This window comes from Alternaria triticimaculans (assembly GCF_023758025.1).
Source record: "Alternaria triticimaculans strain BMP 0046 chromosome Unknown scaffold_1, whole genome shotgun sequence".
Classification (NCBI taxonomy): domain Eukaryota; kingdom Fungi; phylum Ascomycota; class Dothideomycetes; order Pleosporales; family Pleosporaceae; genus Alternaria; species Alternaria triticimaculans.
The window spans coordinates 4916968-4936988 of record NW_026055958.1 but is presented as its reverse complement, the minus strand read 5'-3'; the positions used below and the strand labels follow the sequence as shown (position 1 = coordinate 4936988).

The window sequence follows — 20021 nt, the reverse complement described above, 5'->3', positions numbered from 1 at the left end:
AAGCATGTGAGCCAACGGCCGTTGCTGATGGGTATGAGGATGTTGGGAAACGAATGGAAGACTTTGGATATCGCAGAGCAATATGTCGACACCAGCAGTGAGTGTTGGGCGGAGTGGATACCCGATACTTCTGCTGATGATTCTTTGTGGAGCATATAGCTCGTCATGCCATTAATTCGTTGTTTTTCTTGCTATAGAAATTGCTACTACTGCTGCGTCACCTCAACCAGACGGAAAAGGTGGGCTCGCTGAAGTCTATGTGCTTAGTGAGTAATGTTTGGAGAATCGATGCACTTCAATGCCAAGTATCACACCACTCGCCGTAGTCTCGGCTGCTGCGAGACCAGCGAAACACGTGCAAATCTAGATTAGATCTAGTGCGGGTTACGCGAGATTATGTCATCGCATCGTCCAAGCGCCTTCTGCACCTCTCTTCCACCCGCCGACGCCGAGACCGCGCTCCAATCTAAATCCACATACAGCCAACTAAGACTATTCGGAACGCCGTAGCCATGGGTCAATTGTCGCTGTATCGCCATTTACCAAATGCGGTCGCAATCATACCGTATACCAAAGCAAAATCTCAATGACCAGCCCGAACCAGTACCAGACAGCAGTCTGAGTCAAAGGCGCACACTCTATTTACCAAATGCGGTCCATATATTAGTGGTACCCAGGCATGCGTCGCGCAAACGATGATCTTGCTTTATTACCCCACTCCAGGCTGCAACATTATACATCAGCACCGCTGAAGAGATATCTGCAACGCCCGTACAATAATCCATAGCCACCATCATCATCATCATCATCATCATCACCACCACACCAAGATGATGAGAGACGCAGCTCTCGAACTTCCATAGGGCACACGATCGGATGAAGAGCTCATCCTCGAATGGATTACCGAAGACGACATCTCAAACATCACGCCTGAGGAGCGAGCCCACTTTGTTCGATGGAGTCGTACATATGAAAATCTGCGCCTGCAAGGCAACAAAAGATGGCAACCCCACAAGATGCGGAAGATACAGTCATGGAAGGACAAGATAATCGCCTTCACTAATCGACGAAAGGCGGAATTTTCTTACGTTGCAAATGATTCGACTGCGGCTCAGGCAGAATCATCTTCGCCTACCGCGCAAATCAGTGCAGCAGTCGCGCAACCTGCAGCGAAACGCACCTTTGGGATTGCTGAACTGCGTGAGAACATTCTCTGTCGGTTGGACGTCTACAGTCGATTGGGTGCTTGGAGGGTGTCAAGCTCGTGGCACGGCACTATCGAACACATTTTCCAATCTGACAACCACAACCGCCGCCTGTACGATCCTGTAGAATATGGCGACGCTCAGATTTCTGGAAAGACCCCAGCGTGGTTACAGCCCAGCTTCGAAGAACTCGAGAACTGCGCAGAAAAGGTCTGCGGGCTTGATGGTCCAGGCTTCGGACTACTATATGCACCTGCCCGCCTGTCCCAGGCTATAGCATTGACGGTGAAGACTATAGATCTTCTTCATACCCAATATGCGCGTTTCTGGGCCCCGGCAATGCCATCTCCGTATGGCATACAGTACGATAATACCAGCTTACCGGTACCGCAATGGCTGGACTTCACCCAATTCCAACTCGCACCCTGCGTCGCCGATATCTTCGGAGAGCGGTTCCAGATGCAGCGAGGCAGGTATGAGGTCTCCCTTAGAACGAATGCACCCACAGCAAACCTGCTACTAGGCCCAGATGTAGACGTCTTAGGTCTTCGCCGATGCCTGGGCTCAACATTTGCCACACAACCACCTTGTCAGACTATCGGTGTTTACGCGGTACAGGCACAAGAGGAACCCACCCTGAGACTTCTCGAGCGCATCCACGACATCGAAGGCATTCGTCTTGTCCAGCTTCTCGAAACACTTCACAAACAAACTGGCTCTCTTCTGGAACACTGGAATGCGGCAGTCGTCAAAGTGCAGACAGGTCTCAAATTCTATGAACCGGCTGAATTATACTAATTCGCCATGAAGAGAATGCATTGGGCCCGATCGACTGCAACCCTAAGATTTGTTATACTACTAGACAAACATACTATAGTACTACTACTACTGCGTCTATTCTAGCCTATTCTAACCTTAATATTTAAGTATATAAACTATTTTTTTTTTATAAAGTAAAACTATAGTTTAGTTAATAGTACTTTAAGTATATTTTTATAAACTATAGTACTTTTCTAGCTATATTATAGTTATATAAGTAGTAGTAAGTATAAAAGTAATATACTAAACTAATCTTTTTTTTATTTATTATATACTTAGCTATAACTATTTTTAATAACTTTACTATTTTACTTTTTAACTATAAAGTAGCTAGTAGTACTATAATTAATTACTTATTAACTATAAAAAAAAAAATAAGTACTATATTTACTAAAAATACTTATAATAATAATTTTTTTAAGCTAAAGCTAAAGCTAAAAGCTTAGCTTATATATTTTATTACTAAAGTATACTATAGTATTTTAAATAGTACTTATATACTACTTAAAGCGCTATACTAAACTAACTAATACTTTAGCTTTTAATAATTAAGACTTAATTAACTTTTTTTAAACTTAACTAGTAAAGCTAGTAGACTTATTAAGTACTAGTAAGTTTAGTAAATATAAAAAAAAATATCTTAACTTAGCTTATATACTAAGTAAAATTTAAAAACTTTTTAACTTAGTATAAGAAGAGAAAAGAAAAAAAAAGTAGTAGTAAAAGTATATAACTATAAGTACTTTTATAAGACTAGGTTTTAGCTCTTAGCTAAAACAAGGTACTATAGTACAAGTAGTAGACTTACACGGGCACTATAGTCGCGCAGCGTTGCTTTTAAACTAGTTAGATAGTAACGTCTTAACAGATAAGTGGAACAAAATAGAGTATCGCGATAAATATATAGACAGCTTTATGGTTGCACCTATAGAGCTATTAAGAGAGGCTTTGCTTTGGTCTTCTGAAACGGAAGAAGAAGTAGTTCGCAAGATCTAGGAAAGCGAAGTAAGATATAACGAAGCATTTAGGGGACTAATGTTTGGAGGTTACGGGCTTTAGCAAGTACATGGTTCTTTGTTCGAAGATTAGAGAGAAGTGCAGGATGCGGTTCTAGGCTAGCTCGCCTTCGATCATGAAGTGGGGTCAAGATCGGAGTCGGCGGCGTCTGGATGGACTTGCGACTCTCCGTCGTGGCACATTCTAATCTGTAGTCACCGAGATAATACGAATATTGTTTCTGCGCCTCGTATCGTCCAGGATCTGGTATCTAGTCACTTCCAATAACACTACCTGGCATTTAGCCAATGTTTCTGACATTCGAAATGCAGCGGGGCAGACGATTGAGCAACGCGAAAGCGAACAGATCAAAGCTCTGGGGTCACACTTACTCGACATAGTCTAGCAATACAAACCCGGCAAGGCACTGATACCTTTGCACTTGGTGGCGTTGCAACATCATATGGAGACGTATCCTCACAACTCAACCAGATGAAAGTCGGTTTCGGGCTCCAGCAAGCACACATTCCTCCATCCAAAGATCAGTCAATACGCCGAGAATGAAGTTCTAGACTTCCAGAGTCTTGGAACGACGGAATTGCGGCAACGCTATGGATTCCCGCCCAACGGTTTCCAGAGGCCTAATCGTGCGCCAAGCAAACTGCATCCCCAGATTTGGCCTAATGGTAGTCTACCAGTCGAACATTGAGCTAAGCAAACCTAAGACTGCCGAGCAGCCGGCTACTTCGCCTTCAAATGCGACTACAAGTCGAGAGTGCTACCATTGGGAGTACTCCGGAGTACACTCCAAGAAGTTGTCAACGTTTAGCCAAGGTGACGCCAATTATTGTACCTGTTTTAGCAGCATCGTGGCAGACGTCATCTGCGAGAAGATGTGGGTCATATCAGTTATTATAGCTACGACTGCTCGAAGTTGCAGCAGTACATCGCCCAGATTACTATCACCAAGAACAATATGCGCGATCAAAACGAGAAGATGTCATCAGGACCAGAAAATACCGCTGTAGGGCAAAAGCACGATCCTTCCATCGAGAATCCGCTCGTCAACTACGGACAATTACCAGGATGGCGCCAAGAAAACCAATACATCGTCACCAAATACCGTTCCGCCCGCAATTCATACCGCCAATCCATCAAAAGCCTCACATACCTCCATAACGAGACCGGAAACATCTACACCCACCTACTCTTCTTAGTCATTGTTTTGCTTCTCACCACCTACAACCTACCGCAACTAGGCGGCCCAAAACAGTGGTTCCCCTCCCCACGCAACGGTGATTTACTGGCATTTTCTGCATTCCTCGGCGGTGTGGTACTGTGCATGTCGTTCTCCGTCACGTACTATATCGTCCTCGACCATTCAGAATCTGTGGCGACGGCTGGCAAGCAGTTGGATTTTGCGGGCATCACGTGTCTTATCTGGGGCAGTTTGATTGCGACGCTATACTACACGTTTACCTGCGAGGTAGAGCTCATGCGCACCTATATGTTTATTGTAAGTTGATGTGGTGCTACGACGTGCGTTGGAAGCTGCTGACATGAAATATAGTTCACGGCTTTTGGCGCTATCATGCTACTCTTCTTCGCTTCGCCTATGGCTTCCAAGTCTTGGGCACAGGCCCTTGTAGTTCCGCTTTTCGTCGCTTTTGCCGCCGCTGGTATTTTTCCGCTGTGGAGGGGTATTCAATTGTATGGTTGGGAACGAATGGACGAAATGGCAGGCTTACGATGGGGGTTGGCTTGCGGCTTCGTCTGCCTGGCTAGTGTGGGTCCTTTTATGGTATGTAGTCGTGCCTTGCAACGCACAACGATAGCTGGACTAACAGAAGACAGATGCAATTCCCAGAGTGTTGGAAGCAAGGCAAATTTGACCTGTGGCTCTCATCGCACCAGATCTCCCACATCGCTGTGGTGATTGCTGCGTGTTTGCATTTTATTGGGCTGATGAAGGCCTACTCGTTTCAGCATATGCACATGCAGATAGCGATTTGCCCCATGCTGAGTACGTGGAAAAACGAGCTCATGTATTTGAAATGAATGGGATGATACGCCGCAATCGAATCGACCTCCAAAGAGCGGTTTGGTGTAGAGCCCTGATAACTAAATGCTGATACTAAGAACTCTCCTCTTTGACTCAGCCTTACCGCCATCAGACATGCGACACCAAACTTCCCCAAAGCATAATACTGAATAATAAGAACAACATGATCAACACAACACAAAACCCAATCACACCTTCAAGTCTCCGCCACCTGACCTCCTCATCCCGCCATATCAGTACCCCAACAATATCTTCAACACACTTATACCACAGCTCCAGCACCTCCGCCGGAGCACCAAACGTGGCTGCCAAAATGCACTCCGGGCCGTTATGCTTCAGCAACAAACGCCGCGTCTCCCGGTCGCAATGCTTCATGACCCACTCATCTAGTAGCGTCCAAACATACACGTCCAACTCGCATCGCAGCTGCTCAATCGTGACGACGCGGTGACCTGGTGCATGGACTGTACGATCGAAGTATACCCGCATCAAATAGAAGAACCGATGAACCGCATCGCGCGTCGTGACTTCTTCATCCTGGCCAAAATCAGCCAGCATAGCGCGCCTTAGACTCCCGTCGTCCATCGCACGAGCCAAAGCGCGCGGTTCCAGATACGCGACCACCCTCATAGCGTCTTCGATATAGATATCAATTTCCTGCGCCGGACTAAACTTCTCGGTGTTCTGAGCAATAGACATCAAATCCAGTTCCTCAAGCTCCATAGCAGGCCGATACCACTCCACACTCCACTCCTCTTCCTCCTCTAAAACACACTGACATAGCGTGCTACCAAACTCTTCTACCATCTGCTTCACACAGACTCCGTGGTTACAGTGGAGTGTACAGTGCGGTTCTGGTGGCGGCACGCTCTTGCGGATGTTGAGGACGTCTTGGAAGGCGGGGAAGCGGTGGGTGTTTGTGTCTTGGTTTATACCGTCGAAGAGGGGGGATGGTGGGGCGACGGGGAGGCGCAGGCTGTAGGAGGGGATCTTGATGCGGAGGTGGGAGCGTGGAGGTGGGGGTGGTGTTGGGGATGTGGACAGGAAGTCGGTTTCTGTGAACTTCATGATTGCGGGTGAAAGGATGCTTGATTGGTGTTTGCTCGGGAGAGGGAGTGAAATACAATGGTTCTGGTTGAGATAGTTTTGGTCGTCTGAAAAGGGACGTTGTGCGCATATGAAGTGTGCATTGAGCGCTGTGTTCGGGTTTGCTCGACCACGGATTGATGGTGGTGGATGCACACGGGAGCTTTCACTCTTTGATTGCTTGTGACGGTACTGATCCGGCGTACGAGACATCAAGTACACTAACTCCAGGTAAAATCACAGCTCTCCTCACTGTCGCTGCTCTCTCCACTCTCGCTGCTTTCCTCACTCCCACAGCTCTCAAACTCCCACCAGGCCTTCTTCATTCTCTCCGTCCTCATCTCCTTATCCCACCACAACAGCACCGCAACTACCATCTCCACAATCCCTTCCATCCTTTCAAATAGCACCTCAACTCCTCTGCTCATCGTTCCCTTAATCCAAGTCCTTCTCGCCAAGCCAAAGCACCCTTTCAATTTCCATGCTCTCTCCACAACATTATCGCTTCTTTCGACCTGGTTGCGGAAACACCATTCCGATACCCACCAGAAGATGTCCAGACGCATATCTTCCGTCATCTCTTTCACTAGATCCGCGACGGTGAGAGTGCGGGTTTGGTTCTCGAGGGGCGATAGCGTGATTGAGAGGTAGTTAAGGAGTTTGGAGATGAGGATGTTAGCTGCGCGGGTGGCGGCGAGGTATTGAGCGGGGTAAAGTGTGGTGCTCCTTGTGAAGTGCTTGGATCCGCGGAGATATTTTGTAATATCGAGATATCCCATGCTTCTCATCTTTTTGACTAAGGCGGTGGCGGACTCCAACTTCAGGGTAATCGTCTCGTTATGACCGGTCATCTCGTATGCTCTTTGGGCTGTCAGGATATCTTGGAGTCGAAGACGCGAAATCCTTTCTTGTCTGGAACTGGTATTTTCGAGGATGGGAAGTTGCCTGCAACATCTGCATACTTTGGGCTCAATATTGCGCTTTTTGTTTTTGGAGGTGATGTCGTGGCATATGCGACGCTCACAGTGTCGAATGCAGTGGCCGACGTCATGATCATTAACTGTGATCTTTCCATTATTCTACTTCCACTCTTCCCAGTCGCCGTCATTTTCTTCATATGCCGGAAACTGCTCCAGTTCTCGCGCTAGTGGCTGGTGGGTGAATGGGCATGGCGATGGGCTTCTCGCTCGGTGTAGAGTTCTTGGGACACTCGACCGGAGTGGACGGCCAGTTCGAACAGGCTTGCTGGATGCTTTGCGATATTTCAAAGCCAGATACGATGACGGTATGTATTGCGGAGTGGAATCCTCGCCCAGGTGATCTGGGTGCATGCAAAGTGCGTCGGCGACGTTTGCAAGCAGAAGATGAAACATTTTGTTGGAGAAGATGTTGATGGGATGAGATGGGAAGATGGAGTTTGAATGAGAACAGAAAAGTATCTTATATGAGCAGCAAACCTACCAGAATCTACGGTTTACTCCATGGTATAAAAGGGACCTCTGACTCTACGCGACTATCCATCCTGAACTCTGGTCGGCTGGATGAGTGGGCGCAGCCGACCAACCAGACTCGCTGCATTTACTGTCGTAGCTAATGAATACAACGCAACAACGAGGACGTACCATAGTTCTCATCATGAATCTCTTTTGGTCAACAAGCAACTAGGATGTGTTGAATTCTCTGCGCTTTGAGCCAACTGCAAGCTGGGGTTGGTCATGGCGGTCTTGTGGAGCGCGCGTACACCGAGCAGGCGCAAACAATACAATTTGATCTGGAGACGAAGATAAAATTTGGCGCTGACTGTGGAGGTTACATCAAGTTGAGAAGGTGTCAATCCGCGAAGTTAGATGCACCGCGGCAGCGACGGGAGGACGCACTAGACTATTTGCGGAAAGGTCACCGCCGATCATGACGCAGCGCGATTTCGCATCCCACCTCGCGTGGACTGAAGTGCATCGCGTGCATTCTTCCAGTCCCCCACGATGCCACCGCCCTGAATCCTATATCGCACCCCTCGACCGCATACTCCAAAATGGCGCTTCCTCTCAGTATCTTCCTCGGCGGCTGCGTCGTCGCCATCCCCGTCGTAACCGGCGTCGCGCAAGGTGTCGAGCACCAAAAGAAGCAGAACGAAGAAGCTGCCAACGAATCGCGCATGTGGAAATTCAACTGCCTCGTAGCCTGCGACGACCCCGATCCGATCGCGAAAGAAGAAATTGACAATGGCATCCTCGTCGTGCGCCACGACAAAGTCTGGGTCGTGCCGAGAGATGCGGATAACAAGCCCATGTGGCCGGATGGAGTGGATGGGGAAGGAAGAGAGCCTCTGCATCCATTTGCGGGCTTTTACATTGCATATCCAGATGAAGACAGGAGTCCGCCGGAGAGAGGATTGGTTACCACAATCAGCGACGACCCGCCGATGCTGAACTGGGTTTATTGCGACAAGAAGACGTACGAGCTACGCTACTCGAATCGCACCGGCAGCATCATGCACCATGTCGGCGTTTGGGACTGGACCGAAGACGAGACGCACCTCACATTCGAAGGCTGGGAGGGCTTCATGGCCATCGACGAATGGGATGGCGCCGATGAAGACCCGGACACACCGTGGGGCAAGGAAGGGCTGCGCTGGGCCGTCTACTTTGACAAGGACGACAACGGGCTCAAAGGGAGGCACAAAGGAAGGGACATGTTTGAGATCAGCCTCAAGCGCAGGATCCAAAGCGCCGAGGAGCAGTTGAAGCAGAACGAGGCTGCAGAGAAGAAGATGCAAGTCAAGAGTCGAGGTGGTCTGAGTACGCAGTTCGCCGCGCCGCAGAAAGAGCGAGACAAGGAGTGGGAGAAGAAGTTTGGCGAGAAGGCGAGGCTGGAGCTCGAGAAGAAGTTGGCGAAAGACCAGGAAGAAGGGCAGGGACCCGAGTGGGCTAGAGGCGATGTCGGGAAAGAAGAGTGAGGACAACAACGAGATGGATGGGTAACTCATGGCGTTGAGTATCCCACTTTCGGTATCATACGTGCGCCTTCTCCTGGAAGCGCTCCTCACCCACCCCAGTGCGCCAGGCCATGCGAAGACTACCGCGACGTCGAACCTCTTCAATGAAGACAGATCACTCACCTCGTAGGTATTTGCCGGACAACACGACTCACGGCAAACAGAGGCAATCCAGTCATGTTATATGATTGCTCATACTCTTTGGAGTATAAATTGTGCTCAGCAATGCTTGGATCTTTCTCACTTATACAACACTACGAGAAAATACATCCTGCCTCCTCTAGGCTCTCTACACAATGCTTGTAGAATACGATGGAGATAAATTCGAATATCAACCCCAAAACCCGGATGAGCTGGATATGAGTAAGCCTTGGGGTATTGCCTATAAGGCATTGTCCGAGCTCAACCCGCCACCGTTATTCTTGGAGCAAGCTAAAGGAAACCCTCGACTGGCACTGGTTAACCCCGACGCCAAACTTGACGATGAACGTCGAAGGTTTTTCGTGGTCGGATGTGTTGTGTGGAACGGAACGATACTCCCATCCTGCACGACCGATTTTCTCGCCCAGTGGAACTGTGAACACAGATTTGGCTGGAAGGTCGAGGAAGAGGACAACGCTGTATACAAATACAGCAAAAACCTCGAACAAAACCCTGAAAAGGAGCCTTTATTCGACTGGATCAAACCGCCGAATATAAGCCGTCTAACAACGATTCGCAATACGAAGGGGAAAACGGACGATGGGCCAAAAATGGATAGTCTTATATTGGGCGCCGGGTCAGACCTAGAGAATACGAAGGGCATTGCAGATTGGAAGGACCGGGAATACCAGAGGATTTGTATGTCAACTCATCTCCGTGACGCTGTCAATTCACACTAACAAGTGCCTAGTCTGGTTCAGTATGATAGTGAGAGAACTACTGCCGGAAGAGCACAAGAAGACCGGGGCTATCGACACATACAAGGTGCTTCTCCCAGCGGAGAGTGCCAGAACTCTTTTGGAGTTTGTGGAGAAAGGGAAATGTGGACTCATGAATGAGTTGAGGGACTGGCTCGAGAGAAGTGTAAAGGCGGGTCAGGCTGAAAGCTCTTGGTAGATTAAGCAGGCGATGATGGCATGCTTATTTCACATGTTTGGGGCAGAGAAGAATAAATTTGGCCGTGTCCGATTTCCATTCATTATCCTGGTATCCCATATTAAACCCTCTAGCTATAGACTGCAGTCATACGAACCAGCTACAATCACACCAGTATCTTACAGCTTCATCGTCCTCCGCAATAGGCCCGGGCTCATTGCCAGTAGGTCTCTTGGTCATCAAAGCGTGGGCGCTGAACGGGTGCGTATGGACCCATGCTGAGCTGCGCGTCTTCGGCATTGCGTTTCAACACTCGATTGGGTCTAGGAATGGCAAATGGGTGTTGGTATGGAGTGTGCGAATAGCCTTGGGTCATGTGCGGCATATAAGACGGCGACGGTGTCCAGGGTGTCACCGGCGATGGCTGCGTGCTTGGGGAATAGATTCCGTGCATCGACGGTGTTGGAGTCGGGGCATACGAGGCGGATGGCGAAAGCATGTTCGACGAACGCATGCTCGGTGATAGCATCCCAGGCGAGGGAAGAGCGTGATGGAAGACAGGTTGAGGGCCATGATGGTAAGAGTTCCCAGTGACATGCTGATTGTTCTCGTACTGCCCGCCATTGTCGCCCGCGTACTGTAAGACGGTCTGTGTATTGTTCGATTGGAAGCCACCGACAATACTCGTTTCAACATTGGCAGATGGCAGAGGCTCTGATGATTGCAGGCTCGTCGCGACATCTAGATCCAACTCTTCCTCAAGGTCGTTCGAAGGCAGGCTCATTGCGACACCTGACTCGAGTTCCTTATCACCGTCCGTGACTGAGGCTTGATCTTCCGGTGACGTCGTAGCCTTCTTCTCTTTCACCCTCGTTCGACCTTCTGCGATATACTTCTGGCGATTTCCATTCTGTTCATTGTTCAGGATTGTGCCCGTAATTTTATCGGGAGCCGCACCCACAGTAGTTTCAAGATTCTCACCCTTGAGCAGCGAGAAGCAGCGACCCTTGGAAAGCCGTAAGAGCTCACAGAGACTATCTATACGCTCACCAAAAGTAAGGTTGCGGGATTTGTACATCGTCTGCAGTGGCGTCGTATCGTAGATGGAGAACGATTTCGGGCCGAAGAAATGTAGTTTTTCAGTGGTGTCAACTAGCTGCCAGCACACCTTCTCCATCTGGTCTTCATAAATCGCCTTTTTGGCACCTGGAGTCAATCGTTTCGCAAATCGGTCCTTGTCTTGGTTGTCTGGGCAGGCAGAAGTGTCTTTCATTGCTGCTAGTAGCTCAGCGACGTGTCCAGCTCGGTCTTCGTCAGTAGTCGGAATAGTGCTGTCATTGGCAGGCGGCACCCAGTCGTTTTCGATATAGCGGTTAAGCATGCTATCCTTCGCTTCTGCCAGATTCCGAAACGAAAGTCCAAAAAACTTGGGTTGAACTAGAGCTATTGCAGTAGCTGGAGAGGGTGCCGATGGGCTGGGTGTCATGTAACTGTAACAGGGGTCGAATGGCGAGTGTACGCCCACCAAATGTGTTGGCGTATTCGTAGCACTGACAGGCTCTATGGATAAATAACGAGGAGGTGGGGTGCCTGCATAATGCTGGGGTGAAGACTGCTCGAGCATCGGTTGGCTGTAGCCATTGAAGCCATTTTGATACTGACCATCGTCAAGTGCAGATAGAGGAACATCATTCGGCTGATAGTTCCCTATGCCATAATCTTGAATGCCAGGTTGAGCAAAATACACAGGGTCGCCATTGGCAGACAGCATTGTGCCCTCGTTATCCATAGTTGTTGGGAATTGAGCTTCATAGAGGAGTTGCAGGTCTTGAGAGCTCATGTTGAGAATGTCGTCGATGTAGTCAGGAGAACTGTTATTGTCCTGGTAGTGGTCTTGAGACATAATGCCTTCGGTGGACAGGGTCGATGTGTCGAGAGAGGTTGCGAGTATCACCCGGATTCCGATCGGTCGAGTTGAAAAGAGTGACTGGTTAAGAGCTTGGAAGGTTGTAAGCTGGTGATGGGTGGAAAGGAAAATCTCACACATGCTTTTAACCTGTCGAGGCGCTTCCGCTGAGTGAATCTCATCATCTTCGCAAGTTTGCTACTTGAAGCATCGCGATAGCACAGTTGACTCGAGGGCTATGTGCTTGCATGTTTGCTTCCTGCCGAGAGAATCCATGGGAAAAGTCTTGTACGCTGTGAGACTATGATGACTGCAAGTACAAAACTGATACCAACGTCGGCTGGAGACGATTCAAGCGATAGATACGAGTGTTCCAGGATAAGACTTCAATACTGTCGCAAAGTATGTAAAAGAATGGCTCAATTGTTCTGCAAGAGCTTCTGTCACCCATTGGAACCGTGATAGCACTGGTGCGCAAGTTTCACAAAAGGCGGCATTGTGAAACGGGTCCTTCCTTGGTTGCTGTCCATCAGTAGTTCGTTGACAGTGAATTGGGAACTCTCAAGACAGTGATTGAAGAGCACGTTAAGCATTCTGGAGGTATCGAGAGCGCCCTGCGTATGATGTGCGTGCTAGCGAAGGGCGGTGCGAATGCATTGGTGGTAGAGAGCGGCGTGTTGCTGATGAAGTTCCGACGCGTCGACGGCGCGACTGAACGCGTCACAACCGCATTCGGACATTAGCGGCTTGGCTGACAACATTCTCCTCTTTACGGAAGCGACTCCTCGCTTCAGCACCTCACATCGCGTCACCGCGTCGCCATCCCATTCATCCCATCTACCCCCCGTATGGTTGCGCACAGTTGTGAGGATCAAACGGTAACCTCCGATCTCAGGTTCATCCACGCGCTTTGTCACAAAGAACCCCGCATCGGCCAGTGCGCACGATCATCAGCACGGCAACTCATCATCAAGTCGAAGTCTGCAACCTCCAGGCAACTGCGAACGATCACACAAACAGATATGGAAGGCTTGGGTTCAGAACGCCAATTGTTCTTCCGCCTCACGCTGGCCACCGCTATCTATGACGCTAATTCAGCTGGATGACTGACATTATACCACAAGTTGTCTACGAGTTCTTTAACTCGCACTGACGCCATTTTATTGTAAACATACCTCATCCACACGCGCGACTAACCGCTATCCAACGAACCGCTATATCCTCGCTCTCGTCCGACGAAACGCCGACTTGCTCCGGCTTCGCCCCCAGTCGCTCTCATTACTGGCTAGTCCGATCATCGCCCTTCTCCATCTCGTCGCGTTCGTGCTCCCTCCACAGCTTCCCCAGCTGCTTCATAAAGTCGTCGTCGTAGTATGACCACGTCTCTGGTACCTTGGTGCTTTTCCACCCGAACGCCTCGCGAGACCTCCCGTTAATAATGTTATTGTACTCGATCGGGCGGTCGCTCTCTGGCAGTTTTGCAAGCTCCAATATCGTCAAGCCACCGATCTGGCATACAAGATGGATCGTCTTCTTAAAGAGCCTAGATGGTGCCGGCTGGTCGGGCTCCCATTGATCTTTTTCGTCTTCATGCAGGACTACATAGGACTGTTTGAGGACAGCGCTATCCACGCCAATTGCACTCATAACGTAACTTGTGATCGGCCCACGTCCACCATTGCTGTTTCTCCAATGCCAGAGCTTGATTTTAAAGGTAGATAACTCCACGACAGTCTGCGGTATCGCTAATGTGCTGCAATCGATACCTGTAGGGTCAAGTCCAATCGTATACGTATACTTATCGCCGACGCGGCGAGGGCGAGTAATGGGGTTCGTATACTTATCATCCCAATGCAGAAATCGAGTCTGGATACCGTCGCATGTCAAACCCCGAAGGTAATCACCATGTCGCTTTACCATACCCGCGGTCTTATCCGCAGGCAGGTTCTGCAATACGTAACACTGCTTGTCGATAAAGGTAGTCTGCGGGAACAAAGAGTATGCCCTGTTCCAAGTGACAAAGTTTAATGACGCGGTAGATGAAGCCGCGTGGAGCAATTTGCATAGAGGAGAATCCCTCGAATCCAAGACACAGATGGTCAATCCATCATACTCAGCCTGCGGCTTTCGGAATACGCCCAAGCCCGTCTTGTTGTACTCATCAGCGATCCACCGTTCTTGCTCCAGGAAGTCGAATATTGGGGCACGGAGGTCCAAGGGCTTAACCTCTGAGTACTGTGTATAGATGTATAGTTCTTGCACGGGAGTTTGCAGCTCGTTAGCAATGAACTTGCGGGCAAAGTCACCGCCAATGATCGCGCCGGTATTGGCTTGAACTTGTCTGAACGCCTTGGGATCCTCGAAGAAGGTTTTGAGCTTTGTCTCAATGTTCTGGTAGCATGAAGGAAGCCCGCCGCTGAGCGCAGTACGAACGCTTGTGGATACTTCAGCCAACGTCGCAAAGTCTTTCGGGCCGAGGAACGAAATGAGAGTCTCCTGCACTGGCGCTAGCGAGGACGAGAGGAGATGAGAAAGATCCATGGTGAGTGCGCGGGTTGAGGGTGGGGGTTATTTTTGTGCTGCACTGTAAATTAATCTGAAAGGTGCAGCGAAGAAGTACCCGCATAGAGGAACGCGCAGGCAGCAGTGTCGATAGAGGGCTGCATTGCCGATGAATCTGGGCAAAGCCTGCCGATGCGGTATTCACACCAATTTACGCCAAAGCTTGAGATGGTACCGCGGATGCCGCTCCAAAACCGACGCAATCGAGCCAATCAAACGGTGATCATTTGATACGCCAAATATCCGAACGTTTCCCCTATTGCCATGCATGTGGCAAAGTCTCTGGTAAGCAGTTTCACGGCATTGATACGTGCGGAACTTTTTTGGGTCGCAGGCCGGCTTACGTGTGTTGATCCTACGAAACATCCCATTGGTTGGGTGAATTACCCCATGCCCGGGCAGTGCTCGTTGTACCAAACCCAAAGGTACGGTTCGCGCAACGTCAACGCAATTGAAGAGATGCAGCAATAATGGAGCCAACAGGTATTGGCCCTTGGTCGAAGGCTTCCAAGTCTATTGACCTGCCGTCATGAGCCCGTGCTCCGATAAGACAATCTGGGGGCCACCTATCAACAATCCTGTACTCGCCGAGTACATTTTGTTTCGACGACTTACTCTGTGCTTGGCCCCTACGAAGGTTTGCGACCAACGTTGTGGTTACTCAATGCAGCAACCGCTTATTTTTGGATGCATCGTCTTCCTTCGAACTGTATCGTATTTGGTGAATGGTGGCTGTGTTGGCGACAGTGCACGCCAACGTTGGAAGAGCAATGGATACATAATGGCCCGTAGCCGTTCAGGCATCATTCAGCAAGCACCGATCTACTTTCCAAGATGACTGCCTCTCCAAATACCCTTTTTTCTTCGTTTACTTTCAGCCTGTTATTATCTTACAAACGTCAAGCCAGATTCAGCGGCTGGCGCGGCGGTTTCGTTCTCGCCATCATCGGCTCATCGCTTGTCCTACTCTTCAATATCATATGCGCCATAGTAGCTGCTGCGGCCGGTGATCCACACGACGGCATTGCTACGATCTACACAGGCAAATGTGTGTTTGCATCGCGTTTAACAACCGGTCTTCAACTACTCGTCAATGTACTGAGTAGCGCCTTGTTGGGTGCATCAAGCTATTGTTTACAACGACTTGTAGCTCCAACGAGAGAAGAAATTGACAAAGCTCACAGGAGGGGCAAGTCGCTGGATGTGGGAGTCTTGAGTCTGAGAAATCTTCCCAACATCAGTAGGAGGAGGCTCGCTGTCTGGATATTGCTCGCTACAAGCAGCATGCCTTTGCATCTTCTGTAAGTATACGCTCTATGTTCTGAATTTCAATGTATTGACTAGGGCAAGATACAATTCAGTTGTATTTCAGACAACAGCAACGAACGCGATCGACTTTACGTTGATAGAAGAGTCTTTCCTCACTACGAGGGGCGGATGGAAGGTCGAAGACGGTGATGATGAGTATGTTCCCTACGTTCAGGATCTCCAGGACAAATTTCTAGACAAGCAGTATCTGGGAATATCTCCGTTTGAGAACATTTCTGCCACTGAGTGCATTCATCGCTACCAGACGTCCTTCATAAGGGCTGGCGACCTTGTCGCTGTTGTGGCAAAAGACTACTCGGGGGGTACAGGGGGCACAATCGAGAACAGTTCGCTCAAATACTTCGGTATGAATGTCACAAACTTGTGGTTCGGCCCAAGATTTGTTTCTCATCTCTCATGTAAGTTTTTTCAGGCTGGTAATTACGTGTTACACTTACATGTTTGCAGATTGCCTGAGTGAGAGCTCACCCGAGCGGTGCCAAGTACAGCTCAATCAGAGCATCTTATATGTTGTCATTGCTTGTAACATACTCAAGATCGCTCTCTTACTCATGGTACTTGGGTGGATGAATAACGAAACGATCGTTACGATCGGCGACGCGATCCAGACTTTCATCCTGGAACCGGATAGTTCAACTCAAGATTGCTGTCTCATGACTAGTCACAATATGAAACAGGCTCTGGGGGTATCGGAAGCGCGGAAGATACATCGTCACCACACCGGCAATCATGTTCGCTGGTACACCGTTGTCGGCGGCAAGCGCTGGTTTTGCTCACTTCTTTCGTAAGACTACGCACCCGACTCTTCTTGGTACAACATAGATTCTGACCCGCTCTAGATATTCCGCGGTCATCGCTACAGCTTTTTATCTTTACAGTAGCATTGGTCGTCGCGGGATAACGTGCATAGATCCAGGTGCTTCCACGTTCAAAGTCGACCAAGTTTGTCGCTGGAATGGCTTTGGGAACGTCAATTTCCGTAAGTTCGCTGCAAGTGATTCATTCGAACTCTTCACCAATTTGCAATCCTCCAGCATGCTCGTGTTGCAAAGTGCTAACTCTGGCGGTATCAGGTTTTATCCTCGATGTATACCTCGGATCCAAATCCATAATACCCTACGTTCTTGTAGCCAATGCGCCTCAGGTCACCATATCGCTTCTCTACATCACTTACAACGGGCTTTTCACGACGATGCTCGCGAACCGCGAATGGGCGAGCTACGTACATAAACGAGCTGCACTTCGCGTCACCGTCCCAGCTTCTACCCAGCGCTCTACATACTTCCTCTCCCTGCCCTGGAAATACAGTCTTCCGCTCATCATCGCAAGTGCTTTGCTACATTGGTTCATATCACAGACACTGTTCATAGCACCCATTGCTGTTTACAGAAATGGCGTGCTAGAGCCGACGCTGCGAGATAGGTTCAATCATGTGACCGGTCTGGGGTTTTCAGACTCGGCGCTCCTTGCGGCAATCATTATGGGATGTCTCCTAGTCGCAGTCTGTTTGGCTTTCGCCGGCTTTGGCAAATATCCGACGGGGATGCCACTCAAAGGCACGAACAGTGCCGTTATCAGTGCGGCGTGTCATGTAAAGAACTGGAACGGTGGAAAGGCTGAGGGTCTATACGACGTTGTCGAGCGTCCGTTGAAGTGGGGCGTCACGATCGAGGGTACCAGAAATCAAGCTGGACATTGTTCTTTTAGCGACAAAGCTGTCCAGAAGCCGGTCGAAGGCTGCCTGTACGCTTGAAGGGTGGTGGTTTCAAGAATGCTTTTGCAGAATACGTATCATCAAATCTTGTTAAGTAGTCAGTTTCTAAAGCAATGTATACTTCTAGCCTCAAATCTATCTTGCACATTGCGCAAAAGTACACACCGGGTCGTCGACGCGATTCTGCCCATGCTCTGGCTGACATCAGGAGACATCAATGACCTCACAGTATTTCTGACAATACGCTCCCATCCGAGAGCCTTGCACATGCATGGAACCGTTCGTAAATATGTATGTGTCACGTTAAACCCATTCTATCGCTACACTATCCGCCGAAAACGCATACAAAACACCTACATACGAACCAACTATTATGACTACATCACCCCTTCTGCTCCTCAAACGTCCTTCAATACATCAATGTCTCCGCCAGCCTGCTACTTTCTCTCGTCCTCCACAACATCCATAATCTATGCAGCAGCAGCAGGCTTCCTAGACTCCAACTTCCTCGGCGCCTTCTTCGCTGCACCGCCGTTCCCACCACCACCTCCTCCACTACCAGCACTAGCGCCACCCTGCTGCCCCAATTTCCTCGGTTTCCTCTTCGGCTTCTCCGCCGCAGCCGGCGCGTTATTCTCTTTATTATCACTAAACGACACCCGTTTCGGCTGAGCAGATCCATTTGCAGATTTGTTCGCCGTGGATGGTGATTTCTGTGACGAGGACTTGATCGATGTTTGTTGTGTGTTTGGTGTCTGCTTTTGTTGGGAGGGCGGGGTGGATTGCGTTGAGGATTGGGGGTTTGCGGGGCCGCGGGTTGTGGGTGGGCGTTGGGAACGGGGTTTGGGAATTTCCTTCGCTGGTTCGTTTGAAGGTGGCTTCTCTTGCTTTGGCGGTTGTGTGCCATTTGTCTTCGGCTGCGATGGCTTTGCTTGAGAGGTTTTCTGAGGCTGGGGCTTAGACTGCTGCTTGGGTTGACTCGGCGCTTGTTGGGCTTGCTTCTGAGGCTGTTGCTTGGGTTGTGATGAGCCTTGCTGCTGTTGCTGCTGTTGACCTCCACCTCCCCAAGGGTTCATCGCAGCTCCAACTCCTGCAATTCCAGCCCCCGCACTCTTCACTGCCGACGGCATGCTCGGTCTCCAAGCAGTCATGTCTTTCGCGGACTGCGACCAAGTCTGCGGCATCATATCCGGTGCGTCATTCTTCATCTGTTCTAGTTCTTCTTTAGATGGTGCCTGCGTTTCCTTGGTTTGCATAACCATCTTCTCCAGGGCTTTCTTTTGCGATGGCGTTGACTTGACATCCGGGAGGAAGTCGCCAACAACACCCTGAACCCCCTGACTTGCCATCTGTCCAAGATCCCACATTGGGCCGCTCATCGCGCCATAGACTGATCCAATGCCACCTCCCAGCAGCCCAGTCACTGTGGATACTGTGCCGCCAACGAGCGCGCCGGTCAGCTTTCCAATGGTGACACCTGGCTGCACTCCCAATCCGGCACCAGCGGCGAGACCTTGGAAAGCACCCGACTGTGTATATTTTGCCGCCTTTCCGAATGACTCTGCTTCAATCTCTTTATTAATCGCCTTCGCTAGAATCTCTTCTCTTGCTTTCGCGTCGCCCGCGCCATGCGCAGCTTGCCTCAGCTCCCACGCCTTCTGTCCCGCCTGGAGCGCCATTTGCGCCGACACGCCTGCATTCTGCTTAATCTCATGTTCGGGGACGTTGCACTGCCCGCCGCCAACGTGAACTTCTCCCATGTCTGGTTCGTTAAATCGACTGGCTTCGATTCGATTTCGTTGTGCTTGTTTTGGGGGCGCGCCTTCGTCTAGACACAATTCGATAATGTTATTATAAGTCTAGTCAGGAGGCTGGTTTGACGGGTCAACGCTAGTATGACAGCTCAAGTGCGAATACGCTACGTCATGCACGATCGACGAGATCGCCGTGGTTACACGTGTGTGGCCAGCCGACAACCTGTTTTGACAACAGGAACGCGAGACGTAGTTTCTACAACATGTAGGGTTATCCCTTCTGCGTTCGGCGCAACCCTTCAGTAACAAGACCGATGGCTGTCACTGGTGGTTATAACTCGCTGCGCCAGTGTGTCATGACGTCAGCGGCCCGGCGCCAGGGTCTTTCATCTACCAAATTCCTGTCTGCAGTACGCTATGAACGTGCCGCGTTTTTAACAGCGACTCACACACCCACGCTGTTGGTTCAGAATCTAGTAGTTTGACGCGCGCTGTGGTGTCGTACATGTCACTCGG

General features: G+C 49.7%; 6 protein-coding genes across 6 annotated transcripts; 3 read left to right on the top strand and 3 right to left on the bottom strand.

Moving 5' to 3' along the window:
* Positions 1 to 1016: 1016 nt before the first annotated feature.
* Positions 1017 to 2003, top strand: J4E78_001635 (uncharacterized protein; the record flags this gene model as incomplete). The annotated part of the gene is made up of 1 exon (XM_049362290.1): positions 1017 to 2003. One exon carries the CDS (start codon positions 1017 to 1019, stop codon positions 2001 to 2003), a length of 987 nt encoding a protein of 328 aa, XP_049227573.1.
* A 6197-nt stretch (positions 2004 to 8200) lies between these two features.
* J4E78_001634 (uncharacterized protein) lies at positions 8201 to 9124 on the top strand (the record flags this gene model as incomplete). The annotated part of the gene is made up of 1 exon (XM_049362289.1): positions 8201 to 9124. The coding sequence occupies one exon, from the start codon at positions 8201 to 8203 to the stop codon at positions 9122 to 9124; it is 924 nt and encodes a 307-aa protein (XP_049227572.1).
* A 335-nt stretch (positions 9125 to 9459) lies between these two features.
* J4E78_001633 (uncharacterized protein) lies at positions 9460 to 10261 on the top strand (the record flags this gene model as incomplete). The annotated part of the gene is made up of 2 exons (XM_049362288.1): positions 9460 to 10003; positions 10056 to 10261. The coding sequence occupies 2 exons, from the start codon at positions 9460 to 9462 to the stop codon at positions 10259 to 10261; spliced, it is 750 nt and encodes a 249-aa protein (XP_049227571.1).
* Positions 10262 to 10454: 193 nt separating this feature from the next.
* J4E78_001632 (uncharacterized protein) lies at positions 10455 to 12287 on the bottom strand (the record flags this gene model as incomplete). The annotated part of the gene is made up of 3 exons (XM_049362287.1): positions 10455 to 10563; positions 10879 to 12238; positions 12284 to 12287. The coding sequence occupies 3 exons, from the start codon at positions 12285 to 12287 to the stop codon at positions 10455 to 10457; spliced, it is 1473 nt and encodes a 490-aa protein (XP_049227570.1).
* Positions 12288 to 13424: 1137 nt separating this feature from the next.
* On the bottom strand, positions 13425 to 14687 carry J4E78_001631 (uncharacterized protein; the record flags this gene model as incomplete). The annotated part of the gene is made up of 1 exon (XM_049362286.1): positions 13425 to 14687. The coding sequence occupies one exon, from the start codon at positions 14685 to 14687 to the stop codon at positions 13425 to 13427; it is 1263 nt and encodes a 420-aa protein (XP_049227569.1).
* A 3534-nt stretch (positions 14688 to 18221) lies between these two features.
* Positions 18222 to 19511, bottom strand: J4E78_001630 (uncharacterized protein; the record flags this gene model as incomplete). Its single annotated transcript, XM_049362285.1, has 1 exon — positions 18222 to 19511. One exon carries the CDS (start codon positions 19509 to 19511, stop codon positions 18222 to 18224), a length of 1290 nt encoding a protein of 429 aa, XP_049227568.1.
* Positions 19512 to 20021: the final 510 nt, after the last annotated feature.